This window comes from Anser anser (genome assembly GCF_964211835.1).
Source record: "Anser anser genome assembly, chromosome: 10".
Taxonomy (NCBI): Eukaryota; Metazoa; Chordata; class Aves; order Anseriformes; family Anatidae; genus Anser; species Anser anser.
Genome location: NC_139730.1, coordinates 16,917,261 through 16,940,541, shown reverse-complemented (window position 1 = coordinate 16,940,541; position 23,281 = coordinate 16,917,261). Strand labels below are relative to the sequence as shown.

General features: G+C 36.1%; 1 protein-coding gene across 13 annotated transcripts in view; it reads left to right on the top strand.

The window, feature by feature from the left end:
• The window catches only part of ENTREP2 (endosomal transmembrane epsin interactor 2), a 148,713-nt gene that overhangs the window by 28,970 nt on the left and 96,462 nt on the right, over positions 1-23,281 (top strand). For all 13 annotated transcript variants that reach the window (XR_014588807.1, XM_083851017.1, XM_083851024.1 and 10 more), the window contains exon 2: positions 18,224-18,280. Coding sequence is in view for 8 of the 13 variants with exons in the window: in XM_083851017.1 (XP_083707143.1) it covers positions 18,224-18,280 (57 nt within the window). In the remaining 5 variants the exon portion in view is untranslated. The remainder of the gene's footprint in view (positions 1-18,223; positions 18,281-23,281) is intronic.

The window sequence follows — 23,281 nt, the reverse complement described above, 5'->3', positions numbered from 1 at the left end:
AAGTTACCAATGTTGAAGCTATGTCAAATTACAGGATGTATTGGAACATTTAGAAGTAATATTGGCATTAATAATGTCTTCTGATTGTTTTTATAAGTGCAGTGACATGAAAAAGGTCAATATTCGACTGTTTACATGACTGTGAATCTGTCAATTTGTATTTTGTAATAGCGTGTACAACTTTGAAGTAAAAAAATACATAAAATTAAGAATTAATATCTATTTTTCTGCTGTTCTACTATGTTGTTTCACAACAGATTTCTTAGGAGTATTTGAGTTCTATAGTTGTTGAATTCTGTTGTCTTTTTTTAGTAAAAAGACTTATTTTTAAAAATCTTTTTGGATGCTAAATTGTTTCATTGTTTGTCCTCTTAAAAATTGGGAAAATTAGTGAAATCCATTCAATGCCTACCTGAATTAATTAGATTTAAAAATGGAGTATGTAAGTACAGACTCTATCACAGCTGGTATAGAAGTATGCCCACAAGAGTACAGTGTAGGCTTTGTTGACAGTTGGACTTTGAAATTTAATGTTTGTCTTCACTTCTAGATTTTGCCAGTAGCCATAATGCCCAGCTCACTCTAACCTTCCCTTTAAGTAACAAAAGCCCGTATAGGTTTTTCATTTCTGTGTGGAATGCTGTTAAACTTACCTTGCAGTCAAGTATTTGAACAGTGCTGTGATTGCTTCTTTGCCATCCAGTTCCTGTGGGTTTGTTCATCTGAAGTCCGGTATGTTTTCATGTCTACTTCCCAGAGCCACTGTTGTGTCACAGCAGGTAAAAACATCTGGGGCAGTAGGGAACCTGACACGTGTACATGCATGTCACTGCATATGGGTTGTAGACATGGGCCAATGTTAGATTTTGCTAGAGCATGTGAGAGAGAAGGAAAGTATTAACTCTAGATTTCAAATCTAATTTGTGTGTGTGTTATCTTAGGTGTATAAAGCCTGTTTTGAGCTGGAATCTGATAGCTACCTATGTATGGAAAAGCTTACTGCAATGTAAGCTGTGAAAGTGATAGGAAATCTGCATTCTACCTAGTAAGCTTGGAATGTTTGCTTTGTCTTTTTGTCTATGAGAATTAGTAGTGGTTTAGATGCTTTTTAGCCATGTCTTATTTTCCAAAATCTAGGAGTGGAAGAGAAATAGAATAGACTTGAAAACATTGTAGTCTCTATTCGTGTGGCTTTTATGTTTTTCAATATCATTTTGATTTTCTGATTACTGTGTTTGTCACTGTAGTATTTTCTCTCTCTAGTCTTGTCCTTTCTACCAGCTTGCTTGATACTTACATTGATTTTCTCTTTATTTTTTTTAGAACGGACAGACAAAACCCCCAATCTTTCTGCTAGTTTTGTGTCTGGATGATTGCCACAGTTCTGCTTTTGCCCTGTTATATTTTCTGAAATACAATATAGGGTGTAATGTGTGTTACAAATTATCTTGCAGAGAATCTTTTCCTAGTTAAGATATCATTATCTGATATACCCCCCATCTGAGTTCTCCTTGAAATGCTACACAAAGGTCATATTCCTAAAAATCAATAGCAATAACTCGGGAGCCTTAGTACCCCAGTGCTTCATTAACAGCACCTGGGGTACTAAGGCTGATGTTCTTCATATTAGCTGCCAGCAAGGAGATTGAGATTAGCTCATCACCTAAATTTCATTTATTGGTTAAACAGCCAGTTTCAGTATGGTCCTCAGTCTGTTTGATACTGCTGGAAAGGCTGGTTTTATCTGTTCTGTGCTATTGATACTTCCTGACTTTGTCAGACCATTGTTGTCAGTGCTTTCCTGTCACCTTTATCACCGCATACAACGAAAAGCTGCTGCCCACAGCAGCACGTGAAGAGGTCTATCTCTGATGACATTGTGCAGCTTGAAAGTAAAATGTTCACTTCTCAGGTGGTAACATAGTTAATCCACATAGTGCGGATAGTTCATGTTTCCTCTGTGGTGTTGGAAGATGCTTTTAGAGACAGATGTTACATGCCAAGTCACCACACTGTCTCCTGGAATGCCATCCCATTACATTTCAGTTTTGGAGAGCTGATTTTCAAAAGCACCTACTTTAGGAGGAGTCTAAATGCCTTAGTTACTTTGAAGTGTAAGTTAAGGTTCTCTGAGTCTTGTTGAAAATCCAGGGATTTTATGTTCATGGCTGATTCTTTTTGTATGCTATGTGTGTACAATTTGATTGTGCTAAAATGTTTGCACACAAGTGTTAGTCAGCCTGTATTGTTTTCATTTTAGCCTGTCTTAATGAATACAAATATTTCAAGACAACTGAAGTAGGGACATATTTCTTTTTTGAAAGTTGGTGCATTACTCTTTTGTTGAGTCTGTGGTCAGCGAGGCTGCAGTAACACAAGCATCGAGAGTGTGGGAATCATACTGGAATGGTAATTTCAAAGCTGTTTTGTGATTTATTTTTGCAGGGAATCAGAGGCAGATAGAACAAACTAAACAGGCTCTGCCAGTCCTTGTAATATCATTGAGTTCAGTGTACTGCATCCTCATTCTTTTGTTTACTACTTGTCCTGTTAAATTTGTTAGAATGAAGGCATTGGATAGTGTGCGATGAATTTGGAAGATGGTCACATTTTACATTAATCCATTTAGTGTTATATGAAGTTATTGTAATTTTTCAGGAGATACATAAGAAGGTGTTTTGAAATATGTCACTGAGTTCTCAACAGAGTAAAACAAGTTGCATTGCTAGAACAGGGAACTGAAAAAAAATTGTAATGGAGGCATCTTAATCTAGGCCTGACTTAAATCAGTTCTCTGAATCACTAGCATGGTGGTTCAGATGCTGCTTCACGAAGGTACGCGAGGGTTGGGGACGGGACGGAATTGTAGGGGCTCTTGATTTCATTGTGATTATGGTGCATACACAGTAAGAATTTTCTTCCCTCAGAAGAACTGATTGCCCTTCTGAATAAGATGCACAAGAATTCATTTGCATTGCTTAAATAATTGAATTCAAGTAGTTTATATTTTTTATTTTTATTTCAGCGAGCATGTAATGGTAATCAGCCTAATGTCCATGATATGTGAATGGCTGTACTGTGTGAAATTTATTTAAACTGCAATTTTTGGTCCCAGTGGTAGATCCACCACTAAAGGCCATGCAAAATGCTAGTTTATCTGTAATCCTTATTAAGAAAGCGTGCTTACCGTTGTAATATGATTCACTTTTTCTGGGTTTTTGCTTCCTCCATCAATGGCAATACAGATGTAACTTGTATAGTATAGCTTTTATTTGTCCATTAATAATGCAGTAAGGAGCTGCAGTTTCTGCAGGTCTGAGTTTCCTTCCAATGTAGAATGATTCTCTAACTCCTGGGAACAAATACTCGGAAGGAAACGTTTGAGTCTAGAGGTAATGTAAAAATGTATGATTACTTGTTTAAGACTAGAGGATGTTTTCCCTCTTAATCTTAGCATTATATTAAATATAAATCCTGCCCCTAAAGTCAGGTTTGAATAAGCATTTGGACTCCCAGGACTTAATTTTTCAGTGGAGAAAGAGTTTCATAAAGTAAGCAAGAGGGAGTTGCAGCTGAATGGACACTTGCAACATAAATCTCAGTAGTCAGGAGTTTGCCAGGGTATCAAAACCAACGTACTTTGAGAAGAGTGGTGCCATGCAGGTGGCTGTGCAAAGCTGTGAAAATGTAATGAAAAGTTGAGCAGGCTTAGAATTTGCATCTAGTTTTGAGTTACTTTAGACTCTTTTTTTTTTTTTTTCTAAACCAGGGATGCACTTGAGAACCTTTTCATTCAGTTCTCTTTTTGGAAGGCTGTGAAGCATAAAATAGCATAAGCTTATGGGAGATTAAATAATGCTAGAGGGCAGACCACGATCTGGTGAATGGGACTGCATGAGGTGAGGTCTGTTATGAAGCTTGGTGTTTAATCCCTGCTTTATTTCCAAAATCAAGGTAGAAAAGGAGTTTGAACTTGATCTGGCTTGGCTTCATCGCCACTGATGTGCGAGAAGAATTTCTGTCCATAATGATTCAGAGACCAAGTCTTTTGACATTGTTAATGATTAATCACAAATTGCTGTTCAAATGAGTGTGGTGCTGCGCATCAGTAATCTATCTGAATCTGTTACAGAATAAAAGTAGCTATTGTTTTAGTAGCTCTGTATTTTTGGGATTCCCCCTTGCCCCACTCCCACCCCCCACATGTATATAAAATGGCTCTGGGTTTTGATTTTGGAAGTAGGGGTATGCTTTGTTCAGTGCTTGGGCTAGTATTGCCCAAGTAATCCGTTTAATGGTAATCACTGAAATAGTATATTGCACGTTGCTGAAACATGTTGCTGGCTGACATCTAAGAAGCCTACATATCAGAGCTGGACCTTGATTAGAGGGTTTATATCTTGTTGCTGGTGGTTTTCTAATTCTTGCTTAACATTTAGTTTGAGTTTGGGGGGCATGTCATGTGTCAGATTTCACCAGTAACCAACAAAACTTTTGCCACGTAGTTCTGGAGTTTTGAGCTCCAAGTCACTGTCAGCATGCCACCAAAAAGCACAGTGCTGAAACAGCTCCTCTCTGTCAGCGAGATCTTTCCAGTAATGTCTCTTCTGTGGCCTGTGTGGCTTTCATTACAAAATGGAGTGTCACTGAAAGCTCTCTTGTCTTGTGGTTGCCCTGTAGATCTTCACTGGTGGTTTGTGTGTGCTGTTGGAGTGTTACGCTGTTCGCTGCTTCCAAATCCATTGTTGCTTCTTTCCGAGAAAATTTGAAATAGCTTTTAAAAAAATTCAGTCACAAGGGTTGTGACACAGTACACATCTTGTGCTTTGTTGTATCCAGCATGTCTGAAATCATGTATTTTACATCTTAAACAATTATTTATATTATAATTAAGAATAGAATAATATAGAGCATTAGTTCTAAATGCATTACATTCTTCCCCAGTCTGCCTGTCTGTCAGCATGTTTTTGTGCACCATTTGCCATTGATGGGCTGTGTCTGTGTGTCAGGAGGTGCTGCGGTATGTCCTGCTGTCTGGCCTCTGACTAGGGGGCTGACTGCAGTGTATGTTTCTGCTGGCAGGTACACCTGAATTTCTGCTCTGTGGCATCCAGGATGGGGAGGACTAGGTGGTTGAAGTGTATCCTCACCCTGTCTGAGGAGAAAGTTGGTTGAAATAGGGTCTGGTTTGGGAGCAGGTTTGATGCAATTTGAATTGAAACTGCGTTTGCTGTGCCTTCAGGAAAAAAATGAGAGATTCTGTGGATTGATGTTTGAGCTAAAACACTAAGTGTAGTATTTATTTTGCTGTACTGCTTCATAAGAGATGAGGGCTTCAAATGACACAAAACCTTTAGCTGATTTTTTTTATGATAATTTCTAAAATGAATTATACTGTCACCGGTGCAAGTCTCTGAATTACGCTGTCACCTGTGCAAGTCTCTGTTCAATCTGTCAGAAGCTTTTTGTGGTCTTTACCTCAGCATTGCTGTGGCAAGTCTGCAGCGTGAATTCACCACACACCCTGGCGTGTGGCATGCCCTGTGCTCAGGAGAAGCCTTCATTACAGTAATCGGGCGGGAGGTGTACAGAAAAACAGGAAGCCTAAACTACTGACCAGTTGCACTCAACTGGTTTAAATGTAAATGTCTCATATAAAGAGTAGCTAAATTTGCCTCTTCTTGTTCAGTAGATTTGGAAGAAACAATCAAGTTATCTGTGCAATTGTGCCTGAGAATGTATGTATGACTCTCTTAGAGATAAAGCTTTTATTAATAAATCTCTTATTTAAAGGTTATCAATAAAGATTGTGGTTTACACAATATGTGTATATGTGTATATGTGCATATATTATAAACATGTAAATGGGTTTGCGTATCTGAAATACATAGGTCATTATAACACTGTAAAGGAGGGAATATCAGTGTAATATGCGGAGTATGTTGTGTTCCTGTCCACATATTTGTATATGTGCGTATACAGAGGAGGGAGGAATAAAAATAGAAGAGGAAAATGAAAAACTGTTTTCAGTGAGGCCTCTTTGAAGAGGAAGATGTAATAAACCTGCAGGTTGGAGTCGGTGTGTTTCAGGAGACACTTGTGTGGGGTGCCAAATAGAGGAGGGGCTCGGCAGCTTACCGAGTGGTTTGAGGTGGGACTGGATTGCAAGAAGAGTTAGGGTTTGAGCCTGAGATGAGGGTAGTTTTACTGCATTTCCAAAAACTGCTCTAGAAAGCAAGAGAGAAATAATAAAGCCTTTCTCACAAACATTTTCCTGCCATGGGAGTGTGTGTTTGTAGTAGGAATATGCAACACTGGTGCATTGGTTGAGATCTGCAGTTACTTGATTCCCTGCCCCTGTGAAATTTGCTGTAGCTTTTGTAAAATGCATGAAGTTCAGTTTGGAGCAGGGAGGTGGCCAGGTTTTTTACAAACAATCCAAGGTAGCAATTGACACAAATGAGAAACACCTAGGCTTTTAGGCCAGGGGTAGATGGGTGTAGAGTTTTTAATTACTGTTTTTAGCCAATTGAGGCACGTTAAGTGGCATTTTGACGTGAGAGCTGCTGCCTGTGAACTGTTAGTAAATATTAAGCAAAAGGCTCCAAAACTGTTGGTTTGACATGTTCTGTGAGCTTTGAATTAATCTGTAAAAAATACAACTACTTATAACAGAAACATAATGAATATAAGGGGATGTATTACTTCTGTCCTCAGGTACTTACTGCACTGTGGATCCAGAGCAAAATATACGTGTGTGTGTGTGTGTATATATATACATACATATATATATATATATAGTAGCACTTTTTTTAATGGAACAGAGATCTTCTCAAGGTGAGAGATGAGTTGACTGGTGGTTCGTGCTAGCTGTTCAGTTTGTGTAGTTAGCTTGTGAATAGACGTGTGAAATGCAGGGAGGTTGGTAATACTCTTAAAAAAAATAAATAAAAATAAAGATTTTTACCTGGCTTCAGGGAAACTATGCGAATTTGTATCTTTAAATCCTCCCATGTTGCAATTGATTCTCTGTTGTCTTGCCAGGGAAGAAGATGTAAATGTGTCCTTGCTGGCTGCCATTTAAAGCATTTCTTTGCCTTGCTGTATTTTGTTTAACAGCTTAACCTTGAAGTGCATGTTATGAGTTTTTGATACTCAAAAAGACTTCCTATTGTTAATACATAATTTCATTAAGTAGCAATTATAATTCTTCTTTTTAAAACAAACTTTAAATCCAAGTGAGAGGAAATATTGGACTTCAGATATACTCACCTTCCAAATTAACAGTAATAAATTAACTTGATTATACTTTCTAGAATTGTGATATCCTTTGAGACAAATAACTGGAAAATTTACCAGGTAGTCATATAATGTCAGAGACATGAAATCTGTCTTTATAGCCCTTGGGATGTCGAGGTGTTTGGAAGGCATCTATCCATCATGATAATAAACTTGTGCTTGTACTAATGCATCCATTCATTCTCTCTTGTTTTGTTTTTTTTTTTTTTGGTTGGTTGTTTTATTTGATGTGATACATTTTTGGATGTGGTAACTACCAGTGTCACGGGTATGGGTGCCTTGGAAGGGTGTTTTAGGAAAGGTGATAGCTGCTGTAGTGTATACAGTTTTCATTGAGAATGTGACAAGTGTGTAGGGTCGGGATGGAGATGGTGTGTATCCATTATGACCATTTAATATTTGCTCTGTCCTTTTCTATCTCTAATTTGATTCTATGCATCCTTAACTTGTTGTTGTTATCTCTGGAAGTGTGGCCCTGTGGCTAATCACGCTTATTAGAGTGCAAGGCTTATTACTTTTTGAATAACCTTTCTCTGTGCACCCTTGTGGCAATGTAGTTAGGAATATAGGTCCACATGATCTACAGAACCGGAGCACTGGAGATTACTGTGTACTAGAGATATGCAGAAGCACTTTTGTCTGTGTTTGGCGGCTTTTCGGGGTTTGAGGCAAAGAAAATACTGTTATTCTTGATGTTTAGATCGCTTTACGATGCACCACAGGTTTCATCCCTTGAGGAATTGTGTCAGTAATTGAAAGAGCCATCTTCTCATTTCACTTATCTAAAGCAATCTCAGCCTTCATTTTTATAATTATTGGAAGAGCCCAGCAGCAAAAATGTGATTAGTGATTTCCTAATGCTACAGGAAAACAACATTTCTAGAATAATATTCTGTATTGAGTCAATGATACAAGTCAAGATTGGTGTGAAAACAGATTAGGAAAATGTCTAAAGAAATTTATCACAATATTTTTCTTCAACACAGCAACATAGTGGATGTCATAGTTGTGTTTGGTAACTGAGACCTAAAATGAAAATTTGGGAAGTGAAGCCCTTGTAGCTGGGTAATACTGTTGCCCGTGTAATGGAAAAAAAACACAATCTTTTGTAACTGGAGTGGTGTTCACATTCTCAGATCTTGAAAAAATTTAACTACAATGCAATTACAAGGAATTTAAAACCTACCAGTATATTTAGAAAGTATATTCAGTAAATTATTTTTTTTGGGAGGGTTTTATTCTTGTAGAAATCATTGTAATCTATTGTATGGACTGCATGAAAAGGTCAAGAAAACGTTGTACAATACATATATACAGATATTGGACAAACTGTTTCTAATTTCACTGATTTCTTTGGTTCACTGCGTTTTAATTAAGCTTTGGCTTGCTACCTCAGTAAACCCCCCTTCTTCAAAGGATCGATAAGCCATCCCAAGTTAATTTGAGCTATGGTAGGGAATGTATAGACATGTTTCTTCATTTTTGTTTTTCCTAACTAAATTATTTTTAAAAGAATTAGTTGTTTTCTCTTTCATTTTGAACATTACGATGCATACAGTGACTGGTTATGCAGTAGTGTTGGTGGTGCTGTTACTCAAAGGTAATAGCGCTCTTCGATTCTTTCACAGTCCGTTCTAGAGGAAAGAGATTGTTCAAGGTCTGTGGGGATCCTCGTTTTATTTTTTAAAGAATTGTCCAGAACTGATATTGTCTCAAAAGCTTCTAATGCACTCGTTTACAATATCTCAATGGATCTTATTCTGAGTTCAAGCTTTTCAGCTGTGAAACGGAGTTTATTGAACTAAGACTTCAGTCCTCTGTTTATTTCAACTTTGTCCATAGAAGACATAATTAACTTGAAAACATAAAAGGTTGATTGCATACTACTTAGTTTCCTTTCTTTTAAATATTCTTATGCCAGTTGTTGTCTGTCATACTAATACTCATTGTTTATGTTATAGGACATAAAATAATGTCACAGTGTGTTCAGCGGATGTTTAATAAAAATCAGATCAGAATAAAGACTGTATTGTGAGTCATTGAGATATCAGCTCTGTACTTAATATCTTATCTAAATCTCTATCCATAGCTTTGTAATACAGCTTGCATCTTGTAGTGAAGTTGAGCATAACAGATCTGAACCACTTAGAAGAGTAATAAATACAGAACATATCATTTTGTTCATAAATGCAACAAAAAATAAATAAATACTGCAGAATGTATCTGCGTGCTGCCAGTCCTTGTTTATCTCTGTATGCAGAAGGAAAAAATATCTTCCTGGATAAATCCTTATTCTACAAAAATACTCAGAGTGCATGCTGCAGTTTTATGATCATTGTTTGTCAGACACATGAATAAACTACAGATGTGAAGCATTAATGTGGGTATAGAATATATTTCCCGGGAAAACAAAAATGAAAGGATAAAGCCCACCCTGTAACTTAAAGTGAGAACAAAATTGCATGCTCTTAATGCATTCAGGTAGCTGAGTAAACATACAGGTAATCTTACTGTCCTGTTCATATGGGCTACCAAGGAATTTTGTTTCTCTGCTCCCGTTTCCACGGTAATTAGAATTAGATTGGTTTTAGGCTTGGAGTGGGGAAACGAGACTAAGCTATAATGTGGTGTTTGTTAGTCTGGAACATATTGAATCTTTTTAGAAATTAGCTCAGATCTGAGCTCAAGTTGTTGCTTTTTTGGTTGTTCTTGTTTTACTTGTAGTTATCTTGCAGTGCACAGGTCTTTTGCTTGTGGGTAGGCCATCTGGTGGTACTTGTGCTCTTTGTGTTCCTTGTACTGTAATCCTTAAACCAGAGCTGTGCCTGGATTCTGGTGAATAACTGCATGTAGAAGAGTGAGTTCACATAACTGCACATAAATAGCTATATGGGCTGTTTAAAAAAAAAAAAAAATCTTTAGCCTATGACTGATATTTTTCCCTGTGTTTTTCATATGTGGTAGCATGGTGTGATTTTTATCAGCACCCACCATTTAGGATGATTTTTTGAAAGTCCATTCCAAAATCACACTGCTCTTCTGTCATTTGTTCCGCAATTTTGCATGTGCGTGCACGTATAGAAACATGTAGAATTTTTTTCTTCTGAGACTTGTTAATACATTTTCACTGCCCTCATCCCAAGAAATTTTTTCACCCTCCTTGTTTTTTTCCAGGAATTGAAGTTGAGAGTAATGTTTTTGGTAGATTATTTTACTAAGAAAATCCCCTTTTAGCTAATTCCCATGCTGTCACTTTTTTTTCCCCCTGTAGCTTGTATTTCACTAACCATAATTTTCCAGTAATAGATTGCAGGAGCTGCAATGAATATTATTATTATAACACTTTGTACTCTTAACAGTAATGTGTCACACTTCCGAAGGCTCTGAGTATGTGATATTTGTGATATTACTCACACAACATTTAATACTTGCATTTTCTTAAGCAGTTGCCTACCAATTACCAGGGCTATTGTGGTTTTATAGAAACGTCATCCTTGAAGATACTTCAGCTGTTGATTCTCTCTCTCTGAGGTGCACGTAGACCAAAATATATTTGGGGATATCAAGACTTCCTAATTGTTCGAGTACAATTGAACTTCACTCTTCTAGGAACGTTTGAGTTGGCAAAATTAAACCTCTCAGTGATCTGCGCCTGTGGAGGAGAGCTCTGGGAGGTGTGTCAGGGGTTGCAAATGGTTCTGAAGAGAAGCAGTTGCTGTAGTGCTATGCAGGCAGAAAGCACTGAATGATACTAGTGCTGGAAGAGCTTGTATTTGCCTCCTTAGGGACAGGCAGTAAAATAGGCAGTTTTACTGCTATGCCCTCTCCGTTTGGCTGCCTAGTACATCTGGCTGCTTGTGCTATGTCTGGTTCTGCCTGGCCCACCTTGACGGGTGTTTGTGTAATGTCTTGTTAACAAATTATGGTGATGGCATTTCTGTAATTATCCCTTCTGTCAAGGTTGAAATTTCTTGAGAATTAGAAAATTCTTGGTGTCCAGCCTAAATCTCCATTAGCACAAATGTAAATCAGTTATTTCTTGTTCAGCACTTAATGAACTTGAAGAATAGTTGATCATTGTCCTCTTTTTAACCATCTTGTACATTTTTTAAAACTGCTGTTTGATTCTATCTCAGTCTTCCCTATCTCGAAACCAGCTTGCTTCAACCTCTTCTCACAGGCATATTTTTAAAAAGATATCTACAGAATTGAGGGTGTCTGTAAAACAATAAAAAAATGACAGTTTAAAGTATAGGTATTTATTTTGCATAAAACATCCCTGTCAAAACTATATTTTATCCTTAAGACCTCCTAAGCAAGGCTTATCATTTTCCAGAGAAAATACATAGAAAATAGAAAAATTTGAGCATGTATTAGAAAAATGTTAAAAGATGATACAGAGGCCTACACCAACATATAATGTTTGTTCTTCGCCCCACTTACAATACAGCACATTAAATACAATAACAAAATGTTAACATACCCTTGGATTTGCTGAAGAATTTTTGTACTGACATTTGATGTCCTTAGTGTCTTAGGAGAAAAAGAGAAGATGAAATCTGAACTTCAGAAAGCGTTAAGTCCTGAAATTGTGAAGAGGGGTGACTTAGGGTTTCTGAACTGCATCTGAGCTCCTGTTATTATGATCAGTTAAAGATGACTAACAGCTGTATATGTTTTTCCTCATTTGTAGAAGTATTCCCTTCTTTGGCACCCAATTTGTTACCTTTTTTGTTACTGTTCTGCATACCAGCTTGACAAATCTGTTTCTATGAAATATGGGGGAAAAAAAAAAAAGCCTTTCTTAAGAAAGCATGACAAGTACTATTTTTGCAGCCTAGTATTTTAATCTAGATTGAGATGAAAGTTGAAGACTCTTTTAGTAAGGGCATACATTGAAACATGAGAGTTTCAAACTGGGTATACAGGGAAAAAAATTCCCATGTGGACAGTGATGGTGTATTGGTAGGTCCTGGAGCAGATGTGCAGATAGCATTGGGCTTGTAGGCTATCTACATGCATTCACATGTAGGTTCACAAAACGCACATTTTTTTAAAGGATGTGCGTATACATCTATAAACATATTACCTATAAGAACTAAATTTGTATAAAGTTTGCTGGTACTTCTATGATCATAAGTCTTACATTTATTGGGAATCATATTCATACATATTCTCATGATATTCTCTTCTGTTCTTTGTTCAATATAACCAAAGATGTTAGAATCATAGAATCATTTAGGTTGGAAAAGACCCTTAAGATCATCAAGTCGGACCATCAGCCTAATGCTACCAAGTCACTGAACCATGTCCCTAAGCACCACATCCACACATCTCTTAAGTAACTCCAAGGATGGTAACTCCACCACTTCCCAGCCTGTTCACTGCCTAACCACCACCCTTTCCATGAAGAAATTCTTCCTGAGAGCCAACCTTAACCTCTCCTGGTGCACCTTAAGGACACTTCTTCACATTTTAACACCTGTCACATGAGAGAAGAGCCGGGCACCCTCCTTGCTGCAGCCTCCTTTCAGGTAGTTGTAGAGTGATGAGGCCTCGCCTCAGCCTCCTGTTCTCCAGACCAAGCAGCCCCAGTTCCCTTGCCTGCTCCTCAGAAGCCCAGCTTTACAGTCCCTCACCAGCTTCGTTGCTTGTCTCTGAACGCATTCCAGCAACTCAGTATCTTCCGTGTAGTGAGGGGCCAAAACTGAATGCAGTACTCGAGGTGCATTATTCAGTATAAAATCATGTTAAGTTTCCATATCACGTTTCTCAAATTAGTTGTCTGGCCTTTAATTTTAAAAGCTTGATTAAATGTGTTCACAAATTTGTGTGTGGATATTTATATCATTATAATTAGATTGCCCCCAATTTTTTCTTTATGCCCAATGTAATGCCACATGCAATTTTGGCCTAATGTTTTGAGAATACCGTTCTGCTTATGAGTAAAGCTTTTTATCAGCACTTTGAACTGAGAAAAATCACACTAAAAAGTCTGGTGTTTCAGTACACTCCTCAGCTGTTGCATTTTCTGTCCCTTAGCTGGGACCCTAGTCCCTTTGAAACTCAGTTAAGCCCTGCTTATTTAGTTATGCCCTAATTTACTTTGGTTTATTGCTCCATTGTCTGTTCTAAGTCACTTGGAAGCACTTACATTTACTCATGGTATGAGGTCATCTATTATTCTCTAAAATTAAGTTATTGATACTGCTTTATCAATAATACCTAGCTTGTTAGACAAGAGTTTCCATTTTATTTTTGAATGCAGGTATTAGTAGAGCTCATTACGCAGTTGGGATTGGCTTTTCCACCCCTCCTTGCAGGAATAATCAATACTTTCAGTAGCACAGTTAACCCCTCTAAATAACACGTTATAATATTTCACCTTTTTTTTTCCTCAAAAATAGTTTATTTCAGTATGCTTGAATTGACACGTGTTATATGCTTTGACTGGAAGGAAATGCAGATGCATACACTGCTATTCTGTTGATTCTGTTCATTCAGGTAACGTAGGAGCTAAGGATAACCACAGTTTGCATTATTTGCTGTGTTTAGTATCTTAGAAGAAGGCTAAGGAGGAGTTTGGTGCAATTAATGGGAACAGTATGTGTGCTTATTTTAATGGTAACTGAATCCATTGACTGGAGAATTTGTTCAGTGTTTACAAACTGAAAAAGTGAGGAACTCTTAAATTTGCAGAACAGGAGCAGATGACTTGACATATGGTGTATAATCCTCAACAAGAAACTAGGAATAAGAATAGGCAATAGAACTTTGAGTTTTCTGTAGCTATTGTGCTCTGTATTTGAAAAGCATTGCAAGATCTCAAATTGTACTGAGAAAAAAGAATTTGTTTTACTAAACAAATTAATACTGAAACATAAGCAATTTTACGGTTCCAGCAATTAATTTACCTTGATAGTCTTTCACTGTGTGATTTTAATTTAATTCATGTTCATATAAATGTACATTTTTTGTAGTTTGGAAAACTTGTTTAAAGGGAGGATACTGGAAAATGTATTATATACAAAACCATTTTGGAGTTGAAGCCTTGGAAAGCTGATGGTGTAAGATATATCAAGAGACTGCATCATCTGATCTGTACCATATTCAAAATCAGCACTCTGAATTTCTAGAGGCTTGAGGTCAGACAATTGAAAATGCTGGAAAAGACATTAGCAGGGGCTTTTTTTTTGTTTGTATTAAATTCTTTGTTTGCAATCCCTGTACCGGAAAGTAATTTCACCTTCTGTTTTTGTCCTGCCTCAGTGTGTGCATATTAAAATAAATGCATCTGCTCCATGCATGAGCACAGCTTGCATTAATGATAATGGAGTTTTTATATGCGTGTTGAAAGGCATTCATACCTAATGTAATATTGCATTTCTAATGCTGCAGAAGTCAGCACTGATGTATTCTGTTTATTTTTGCTCTCTAAATCAACACCACTGTTAGATTTGAACAGAATTCCTACAGCTGTACGTACCTGCTAAGGAAGGTGGCAAATCTGGTTTTGAAAACATTTTTAGTAGCTTTGTTTTATTTGATTATTATGTCATTGGGCATTTTCATTGTAGTTCAGCAGATAGAAGTTAGGCCCAAGATTATATGCAGGCTATGAAATCAAATCACATTGCATAGGTTTAATAGGCAAGTTGTTAAAAAACATCAAAACTCCAGTTTAGTTTTTGTTTAAGAAAGAAAGAAACCTCTGCTAAGTATATATGTGATCCAGTGATTTTTAGAAAACATTAAAAGACATATATACAGCTCAGCCTTGCAATCTGTATTTAGGAAATGCCATTGTTTTAGATGCTTGCATAAAAACAGCTTACCTTGTGCTGTGCTTCATGGCCCTTAATCTGGTGAAATGAAGAACATGTTACACATGCTGTTTTCGCTGATGGAAGCACCGGATACTGTGGGTGACTACTGTAAGGTTTCTTGGGTCTCCGAATTACATACAACTTCAAATAACTCACGCTTTTGTATATAAAACTAGTCTGGCTTTGTTTACTTTATCCAATATTGACATTGTATTTATAAAAAGTAAAAAATGAGGAGAAAACAATGATGTGGTTTTTTTTCTTGGTCTTCTGCACACCATGAGAAATCATCTTTAGACTACTGTTTTAAGAGTCACTTGGTATATTCTAACAAAAGTGGGTGTGTAATGTTCTCATTGTGCTTTTTTTAATTATACAATTGTGTAGACAGTGGCTTAAAGTGTTAAAGGTGCTTGCTTCTGTAGATAAGTACATGTCAAGGCAAAACAAGCTTTTGGGTAACCGCAGTGATATTGGGGACTAATGGGATTTAGAAAATTACACTGTTGTTTATGTGAACTCTTGTAATGACAATATTCATGACACAGATGGAGGACAGTGTTTTAGTGTCTACCATCAGTGAATATTAAGAATTTACCAATGTACTGCACTTGACCTTTTTCATGGTTACCAGTAGGGTGGGCGCCAGGGAGGTTTTTTCTAACAGAAACATATGTAACTCTCATTTTGCAAGGCACTCATAAAGGTCAAAACCAGCTGTAGTTCAGCTGAACAAAAAGGATCGGCTCCCTTGCTTCTTCAGCGATGCACAATGCCACAAGTATGTTGGGCAGGAGAGAGAGTTGTACCTCGCAGAAGGGAGGCTGCACAGCAAATGAAAGAAAGGATTTGCTGGTCATAAGTAGTACACTAAAACACTTTGACTCTCAGCACGACTTGATGACTGAGAAGTACTGGCTTATGCATGAGTATTTTATTTATCAATACATACACTGTTTTGGAAGGCAAATTTTTTGTTTTACTTGAGGGATTTTCTTTAATAACCTCACAATTTCAGCCATCCCTTTTTATTTAATTGAGAGCGTGTTGCTGTCTAGCCTCAAGTAAAGATAGCTAACCCTGTCATTTTACCTTCTTGAGTGCAGTTTCATGTTACATGATTATAAGCCCAGAGACAGTTATCATACAATGATAATAAGCTAACACAGCTGTGTGAGCAAATTTAATTAACTGCAAAAAAAGGAACTCTGCTTTTTCCTGCCTTGGCCAACATCTGAAGTATGTAGCTGGTATGGAATTTGCATGCTATAGGAAATGCTGTAGAATACAAGCTGCTTCCGTTTCTCTCTAGGGATTATTTGCAGTCGTTAGGATTCCATATCCTGATTTTGGAACCATTGTTATTGTGCTTTCATGGCTTCTCACCTGTTGCGTTTGTACTTAGTTTTTAATCCAACGTTGTAGTTTTACTATGAAACCTTATCTGAGGTTTTTGTATGGCATAGGTGCTAAAGAAAATAACAAAGGTTGCATCTCCCAACACGTCTTCCTGAATAATATTTTCAGCTGCAGCAGCTGTGGATTTTATCAGGTAGTGTGAAATATGTTGCAGTATGAACGTCTACAGACCGGGCAGAGTGAGCGCTTAACCCAGGTACTCTACCACCTAGCTCTCCATGCTCCACCAGCTCTTTCTTCCGCACTTGCACCAAGCACCAGTAGGCAGCCTGTTTCCAGCCTGGTCACCAGCACCATGTGCATTGCTTTTCTAGATGCTAGATACAGATGCAGTTTTGAATCATGAAATAAATACATGATGTGTTATTTTCTTTGCATTTTATCTACATTCTGGTTTATTATTTTTTTTTTTTGGATTAAATGTTCTAATGAAAAGACTCCCTCCGCTACCTTTTTTCTCCTCTGGAGTCAGTATTCCTCACCCCATTGCTCCAGTTTCTGTATTTTATGCTCTTGACATTTAACGGTCTGTGAAGTTTATGACGTCCAAGCTGTAACTTAGGTATTATTTTGAGTACCTGAGATAAGCTTGGGTTACACATGGTATGAATTTAGCTTGCTTTTGACTTGTAGTGGAGGGATATGTTTTTACTTAGAAACTAAAGAAAGCTCACGTGGAATAAGTAGGTCTTGAAAATCTGAGAAATTGCCATGCCATTTGTTACAGTAGTCTTTCTCAAAGAAAATCAAAAAATTGGGGGTGGTATATCTGTATGTTAAATACATGTTTTAAGTTAATGTTTGTGGGTGGGTTTTGTCATTTTTGTTTGTTTGCTTCAAAAATAAGGTGAAATACTGTTGTTGTGTAGAAAAAAACAACAATCTTTTGCTGATTTAGCAGGATACCCTCGCTGATTTTACCAGAATGTTTGGAATTATTTACATCAAAAAGGCATTTAAATTGATTTCTAAATTATACCTTCCTGAAGGTGCCTGTGCGTGATACAGGGAGGGATGGGGTTTTCTCTAGTGATACTAGAAGTAATTTTAAAGCAATTCTTAAGCTTTGTTAGGCCACTGCTTAGGAACTGTCAATCACTTGAATAATTCGGATAGCATTTTGGGGGGCATACTTCTGTCACAACAGGAGGCTTTGTGAAAAATTGCATAATATTTTAAATCAGTATCAAGTAAACAACGTCAATCGATCTGCTGCTTGTGAGTAAACTGCTGCACTATTCCTAAGGAATGATTGAATACTAATGAAATTAGCAACTGCCCCATCTTGACTCCCCTTCTTGTGTGCTTCTCTGACCTAATTTTCAATGATGCTAAGACACCACAAGAAAGTTTACCCTAAACATTTTTTCTGTTAGTACTGATGACACTTGGGACTTGGAGAGAACATGTTTGAAGACCTGTTGCAATCTGATCAGAACTAATTGGGTCTGTTGGATGGATTAAAATTTGTTTTAAAAACAGATTAACGGTACTTCTGTTTAATTCATATTCAGAATAAAATGAAAACAATATCTGTTTTAGCAGTGTATTACCACAGTGATGGAAACAAACATTATAATTGAACTTAATGCTCATTATTACAATTAGAATTGTCTACTATTTTGTAATGATGCTGGTATAAACCCAAGGCCAGGGTGACTCTGCTTTCTTTGTTTCAGGTGCTGTTGTCAGGACTGATTGGTGTTGTTTCATGGAAGAGGCCCCTTTCACTTGTGGTGAGTGCCTGTGTGGCTTTAATCAATCATGTTTTACAGACTATATAAGTGACTAAAGGTTTCTGTAGATGTAACTCCTAGTGGTTTTGTCTATAGGTAGACCTCTGCCTATTGACTTTGTACTTTTAAATGTTGATATTTTCTTGCTTTTGAAATGTTACAAATTGACTTGAGTAAGTCTTTCAAAGCTTTACTATGGACCTTGTGGCTTTCCATTATATTACTGGCTGACGATCAATTCCAAACCAGTAAACTAGATTGAATTCCTATATGCTACTGCAGTTGGTGTATGTGCTAGTGTAATGTAACATTATATGTGCTTACAAAACATTATAACTGAAGAAAGGAAGGTTTTAAAATATTATTGGTTTTGAAATGTTTCCACTTAGTTGGTAGATTGTATTTGTTAATGACAACCTTTATTTCATCTTGTAAAGATAACACATGGAGTCAGTTATTCTTATGTGCAGCATGGAGTTTGAACAGGGATGTATCTAAACTGTATGGAATGGTATTAATTTTGCATGTGCGATTTAGGAAGTAATTGAACAAAGCCTCAGTGTTGTTGCATTAGAGAAATATTTAGTGGTCTTTCCTTAATCTGAAGTAGACAGCAGTCTGAGCGGAGTAATTAATTATGTTTCAACTTGTCCAGTAAACTTCTCCTCAAGTACAGATGCTTTCTCAGAGAAAGTGAAATGATATATGTGTGGCCTGTCCCTTAAGGGGATGTAGAGATTAATTTGGGAAAATAATTTTATTTGCTAAGAGTGAGTAAAACAAGATTTTGGGTGTACTTGATTCTAGAAGACAAGACAGTGCTAAAAATCCAAAATACATCTGTGATAATTAGATACACATTGCATACATTGGTGACATTCTATGTATTTCTAATACACATTACAGAAACTGGAACACTTGGAGCAAATAAAAGGTGGTACTGTTTTGGTTAATTTTCAGCAGGAATAGTACATGTTCTGTTTATAATTAATACTGCTATTAATAGACCTGTAATTGATTGCCACTTAGAGTATTTCACATGCTTATAAGGTCTTAAAATCAAACATTGATTAAAATGCACCAAATGATTTGATATAGTTAAGTGCTAACGCATAAGTTAACGAGTTTAATTTAAAGGTCTCATTAAGAGACCTTCCCTGTTATTAAAAAAAAAAAAAAAGAAATAAAATTTGGTGCTTCCTCATTATATATTTAGGTATTTAAATTATTAAGTTGAAATACATCAAAACTGTATCTTTTTTCACTGTATGTATACCATTTGAGTGCCATGAGCAGCATAATATGTGAATGTGATTATACTAAAGTAACTGGGTGTGCATTTATGATGTAAAGATTATGCATGTGCTGTGCTGAATCTGTGGGCTTCTGTTTAATAATCAGACATCTTGAGGATTTCTCTGTAGACGACTTTCTATCCCAAAACTAAGGGTTAGCACTTCTTTTCATGTATTTTTATGTCTGTTACCACATGAGTTGTCCTGTGTGTCAATGCATGAATTTACTTTGTAGATGTCACTTTCACAAGCACTTCTGTATATAAGCCTTATTTTAGGGGTCATATTATTGCATTACTCTGGTAAGTAATGGCTAGCGTAGCTGATAAGCTACATGGATGTAGAACGTGATTGAAAACTTCTTTTTAGCACTTAATGTGCATAATTCATGCAGAAATAAACTTTTAAAAACTTGCAGTATACATTTATAAATGGAAAAAACTATTAGCGTGATTTGGGTGCAATTTAGGTTTACAAAATAGATTTTCATTCAACACACAGAAGAGTAGTACTTCCTGTTTTGAGCACGGATTCCATTTTCTCTTAGTACAGTATAGGACTGCAATTGAAAGAGAAGAAGGAACTTGTAATATTTTAGCAAGTGGTTTTTTTTTAGTTCCCCGCTGTCAGTTCCTACTCATTCAAGTATGCAGACTTTTTTTTGAGTTAATTCTCAAGTCATGTTATCTATATGTTATGTTGTTTTTCATCTGTGTTGACAAGAATATTTCTTGAAATGATTTGTAGCTGAACATAAACTTTGTTCTTTTCCATTTTATTCTTCTTATTCAAACACACATGCTATAGTGGCATGATTTGTGTTCCTATCAGTAAATCTTTATTGTTATGATTCCTCTGAAAAAGTGTTTTATTTTGGCGATGCTTCTGAATATTTTGTAATGCCAGAGTATATAATGAGAAAAACCTGTGAAAGGTTGATGTAATAGACATTAAAGCATTTGAATTCATAATTTATTAAGAAGTTCATTATAAATCTGCTTGAGGGACTCAATAAATTCAGGGTGTTGACTTACCCATGTAAACACCTGCTAGATACAAGGGTCATGCCTTTTTTTCATTCATTGCTCGAAGAGAGGCACTTCATAACCCCCCTCTTACGGTGGGCCACATGAAGATCATACTTAAAGTATAAAGAGTGAAATCCGTATAATATTTAAGACAGAAGTTTAGAACAATTCTATTTTAATTGTGAAATAGTTTGAAAAACACATTATTTAAATTACATTTATTTTATTTGAAGTCACAAAGGTAATAATTTCACAATAATAAAAATGGTCTAATATATTTTACCAACAAAAACTTTTTCAAGTTTTATTTTACTAACACAAACTTTTTAAACGGCAGAGACATTAGAGCACTGCCCAAAGCAGGAGGAAGTAAAAGAATATGAATGTAAACACAATTGCATATTTGTGTTTAACAAAAGGCAGACGCAGCCCTTCAAAGTTGTACCATTTTCATGCTGGAGTATATCCTTAGAGCACTGCCAAATTATGGGCAACAGCAGAAGCAGGTTAATATTTGAGTATAGCGCTTTTGGTAATGGCGTTCTCTTAGTAATGTAAATAGTAATGTGCTTGCACCAACTTTAGGGATGATTTACCAGTGCTGTTATGTATCCTGATATTTATAAACAGTAGAAAAATTTTGTGCCTTTAAGGTTGCATTACATAAACTATCTAGATGATATTTTTCTTCTACCTGCACTTAGTCTTGGAGAACTGCAGTATTCATTATGTGTAGAAGAATACAGATATCTACTGTGCCTTCTTAGCCATTTTTACAATTGTCTCTATCTTTTAGAAAGTGATAGCATATGGTTTAGCAATTTAAATGGAAGAACTAATGAATCATAAATGTTGATGAATGTGTGTTTGAATAAAGATAACGATCATACTGCAGATGATGGTGTGAAATCTTAAATTTCTGAAAAAAAGTATTGTTGCTTAGTAGATACGCTGAAAACTGCAGTATGATTTGAATTAATAGGTACTCATGAAATATGCTATATTTTTCAGTAATTTATTGATGTATTTTTTTTAAAAAATGAAAAAATAGTGAATGTAGAAGTGCTTAGTTTTTCCCTATTTTTCTAGACAGAGTATGGGTCTATGTTTCTCCTTGTACTTAAGTGACATGCCTAAAATTACACTGCAGAGAATTCTTTTTAACCAATTATGTGCATGGAGGGGAAAAAAAAGCATATTACAAATTACTAGCTGCTGTTCTTTGTCTGCAAAACACTTTTCAGCTGCGTTATGTATTCTGCTGTGAGATTCATGTAGTCACTTAATAATGAAAAGTAATTTGTGCTTCGTATATGCATGCTAATGGAGCTTCAATTAATCTATTAGCACAAAGTAATATTAGATTCAAATCAATGTTATTAAAGTGGTGAGATGACTGTGTTAATAAGGATGTATTAGTATTGGCAGGTAAATATTGCCTTTGAAAAAGTGTGTATATGCAGTATAGCAACATGTTTCAGATATTCATTTCCTTTCTGCATTTTTCCTTAAAAATCTTGACAGTGTGTCCAGATCAATGAGTTAACCCCTTTAAACATGACAAGCAACGTGCATTTAAAATGGTTTAAAATTTACCGCAATCTGTAAATATTTTTCTTTCTTTTTGATAGACTGGTAGAATTTTGTCTGAGCCTACCATTACTCTTTACTAGTTGTTATTATGCTGTTTCCTAATACGAGAAACTTATGAGTGTCAATTACAATTAGCAAGAGGAAGAAACAGTGACTAAAAGGCAATATACTGTTTCATTTAGTGGTGTTGATCTCATGAGTCTGGTTAGTTTGAGTTATTTCAGTTGCTACACTTCTATTGGAGGAGTACATGACATACAGATTCAGATTTTAAAATTTCTTAATAGATTATTTACTGTTGGAGTGTAATGACTGCAGATTGATTACATGATGACATTGGAACCACGTCTTGCTTATTTTTTTCATCAAATTTCTTAGTATTCAAATCTCTTAAAAGATTTCACTGAACAAAAATTCTTCAAACATCTACTGATGTTTACTGCCTTTTCCTCTTCTGTTTCTTATTTGAGAGGTGCATATTTTGTGTATTGGCTCTGATAAGTGATGGTAGTGATTTGACTTTTGCCCTCTGGCACAATAGACTTCTGAGAGACTCGTGAGAAGAGTATGGCCTCTGCTTTCTTTGAAAATAATTTTTTATGGATATGTACATTTCAGTTCCCATACTGGATTTCATTTAAGTTGTTACATGAACCGAAGTTCTGGACCTGGAGAACTATTGAAGAAATGGTGATTAAGTTAGTATCTTATACTACAACTAAAAAAAGTGGATAGTGAATACGAATGTTTTCCTGGGTATGTTTTTCCTTTTTTAATCCACTGTCAACATCTGCACAGACAGATGTCAGGGAAATGTTTAGAATGAAGTTTGGTGTGAAGTATAATTAACACATGGAAGACAGTTGCAGAAAAAAAAGGGCTATTTAAAAAATGAAGAAATATAAAGTTAGGCTGTGGAGAATTCCTATTTATAAATTATAGACAAAGAAAAAAGTCTGTCATCTAGTAAAATTATTGCTTGTTAAATTCATTTGGCATGCCAATCTAAACTGCACTGCAGTGCTCTGTAGGCACTGAACTATATTTATGTATCAGATCTCCAAGAGAAGCCATTCATTTTTCAG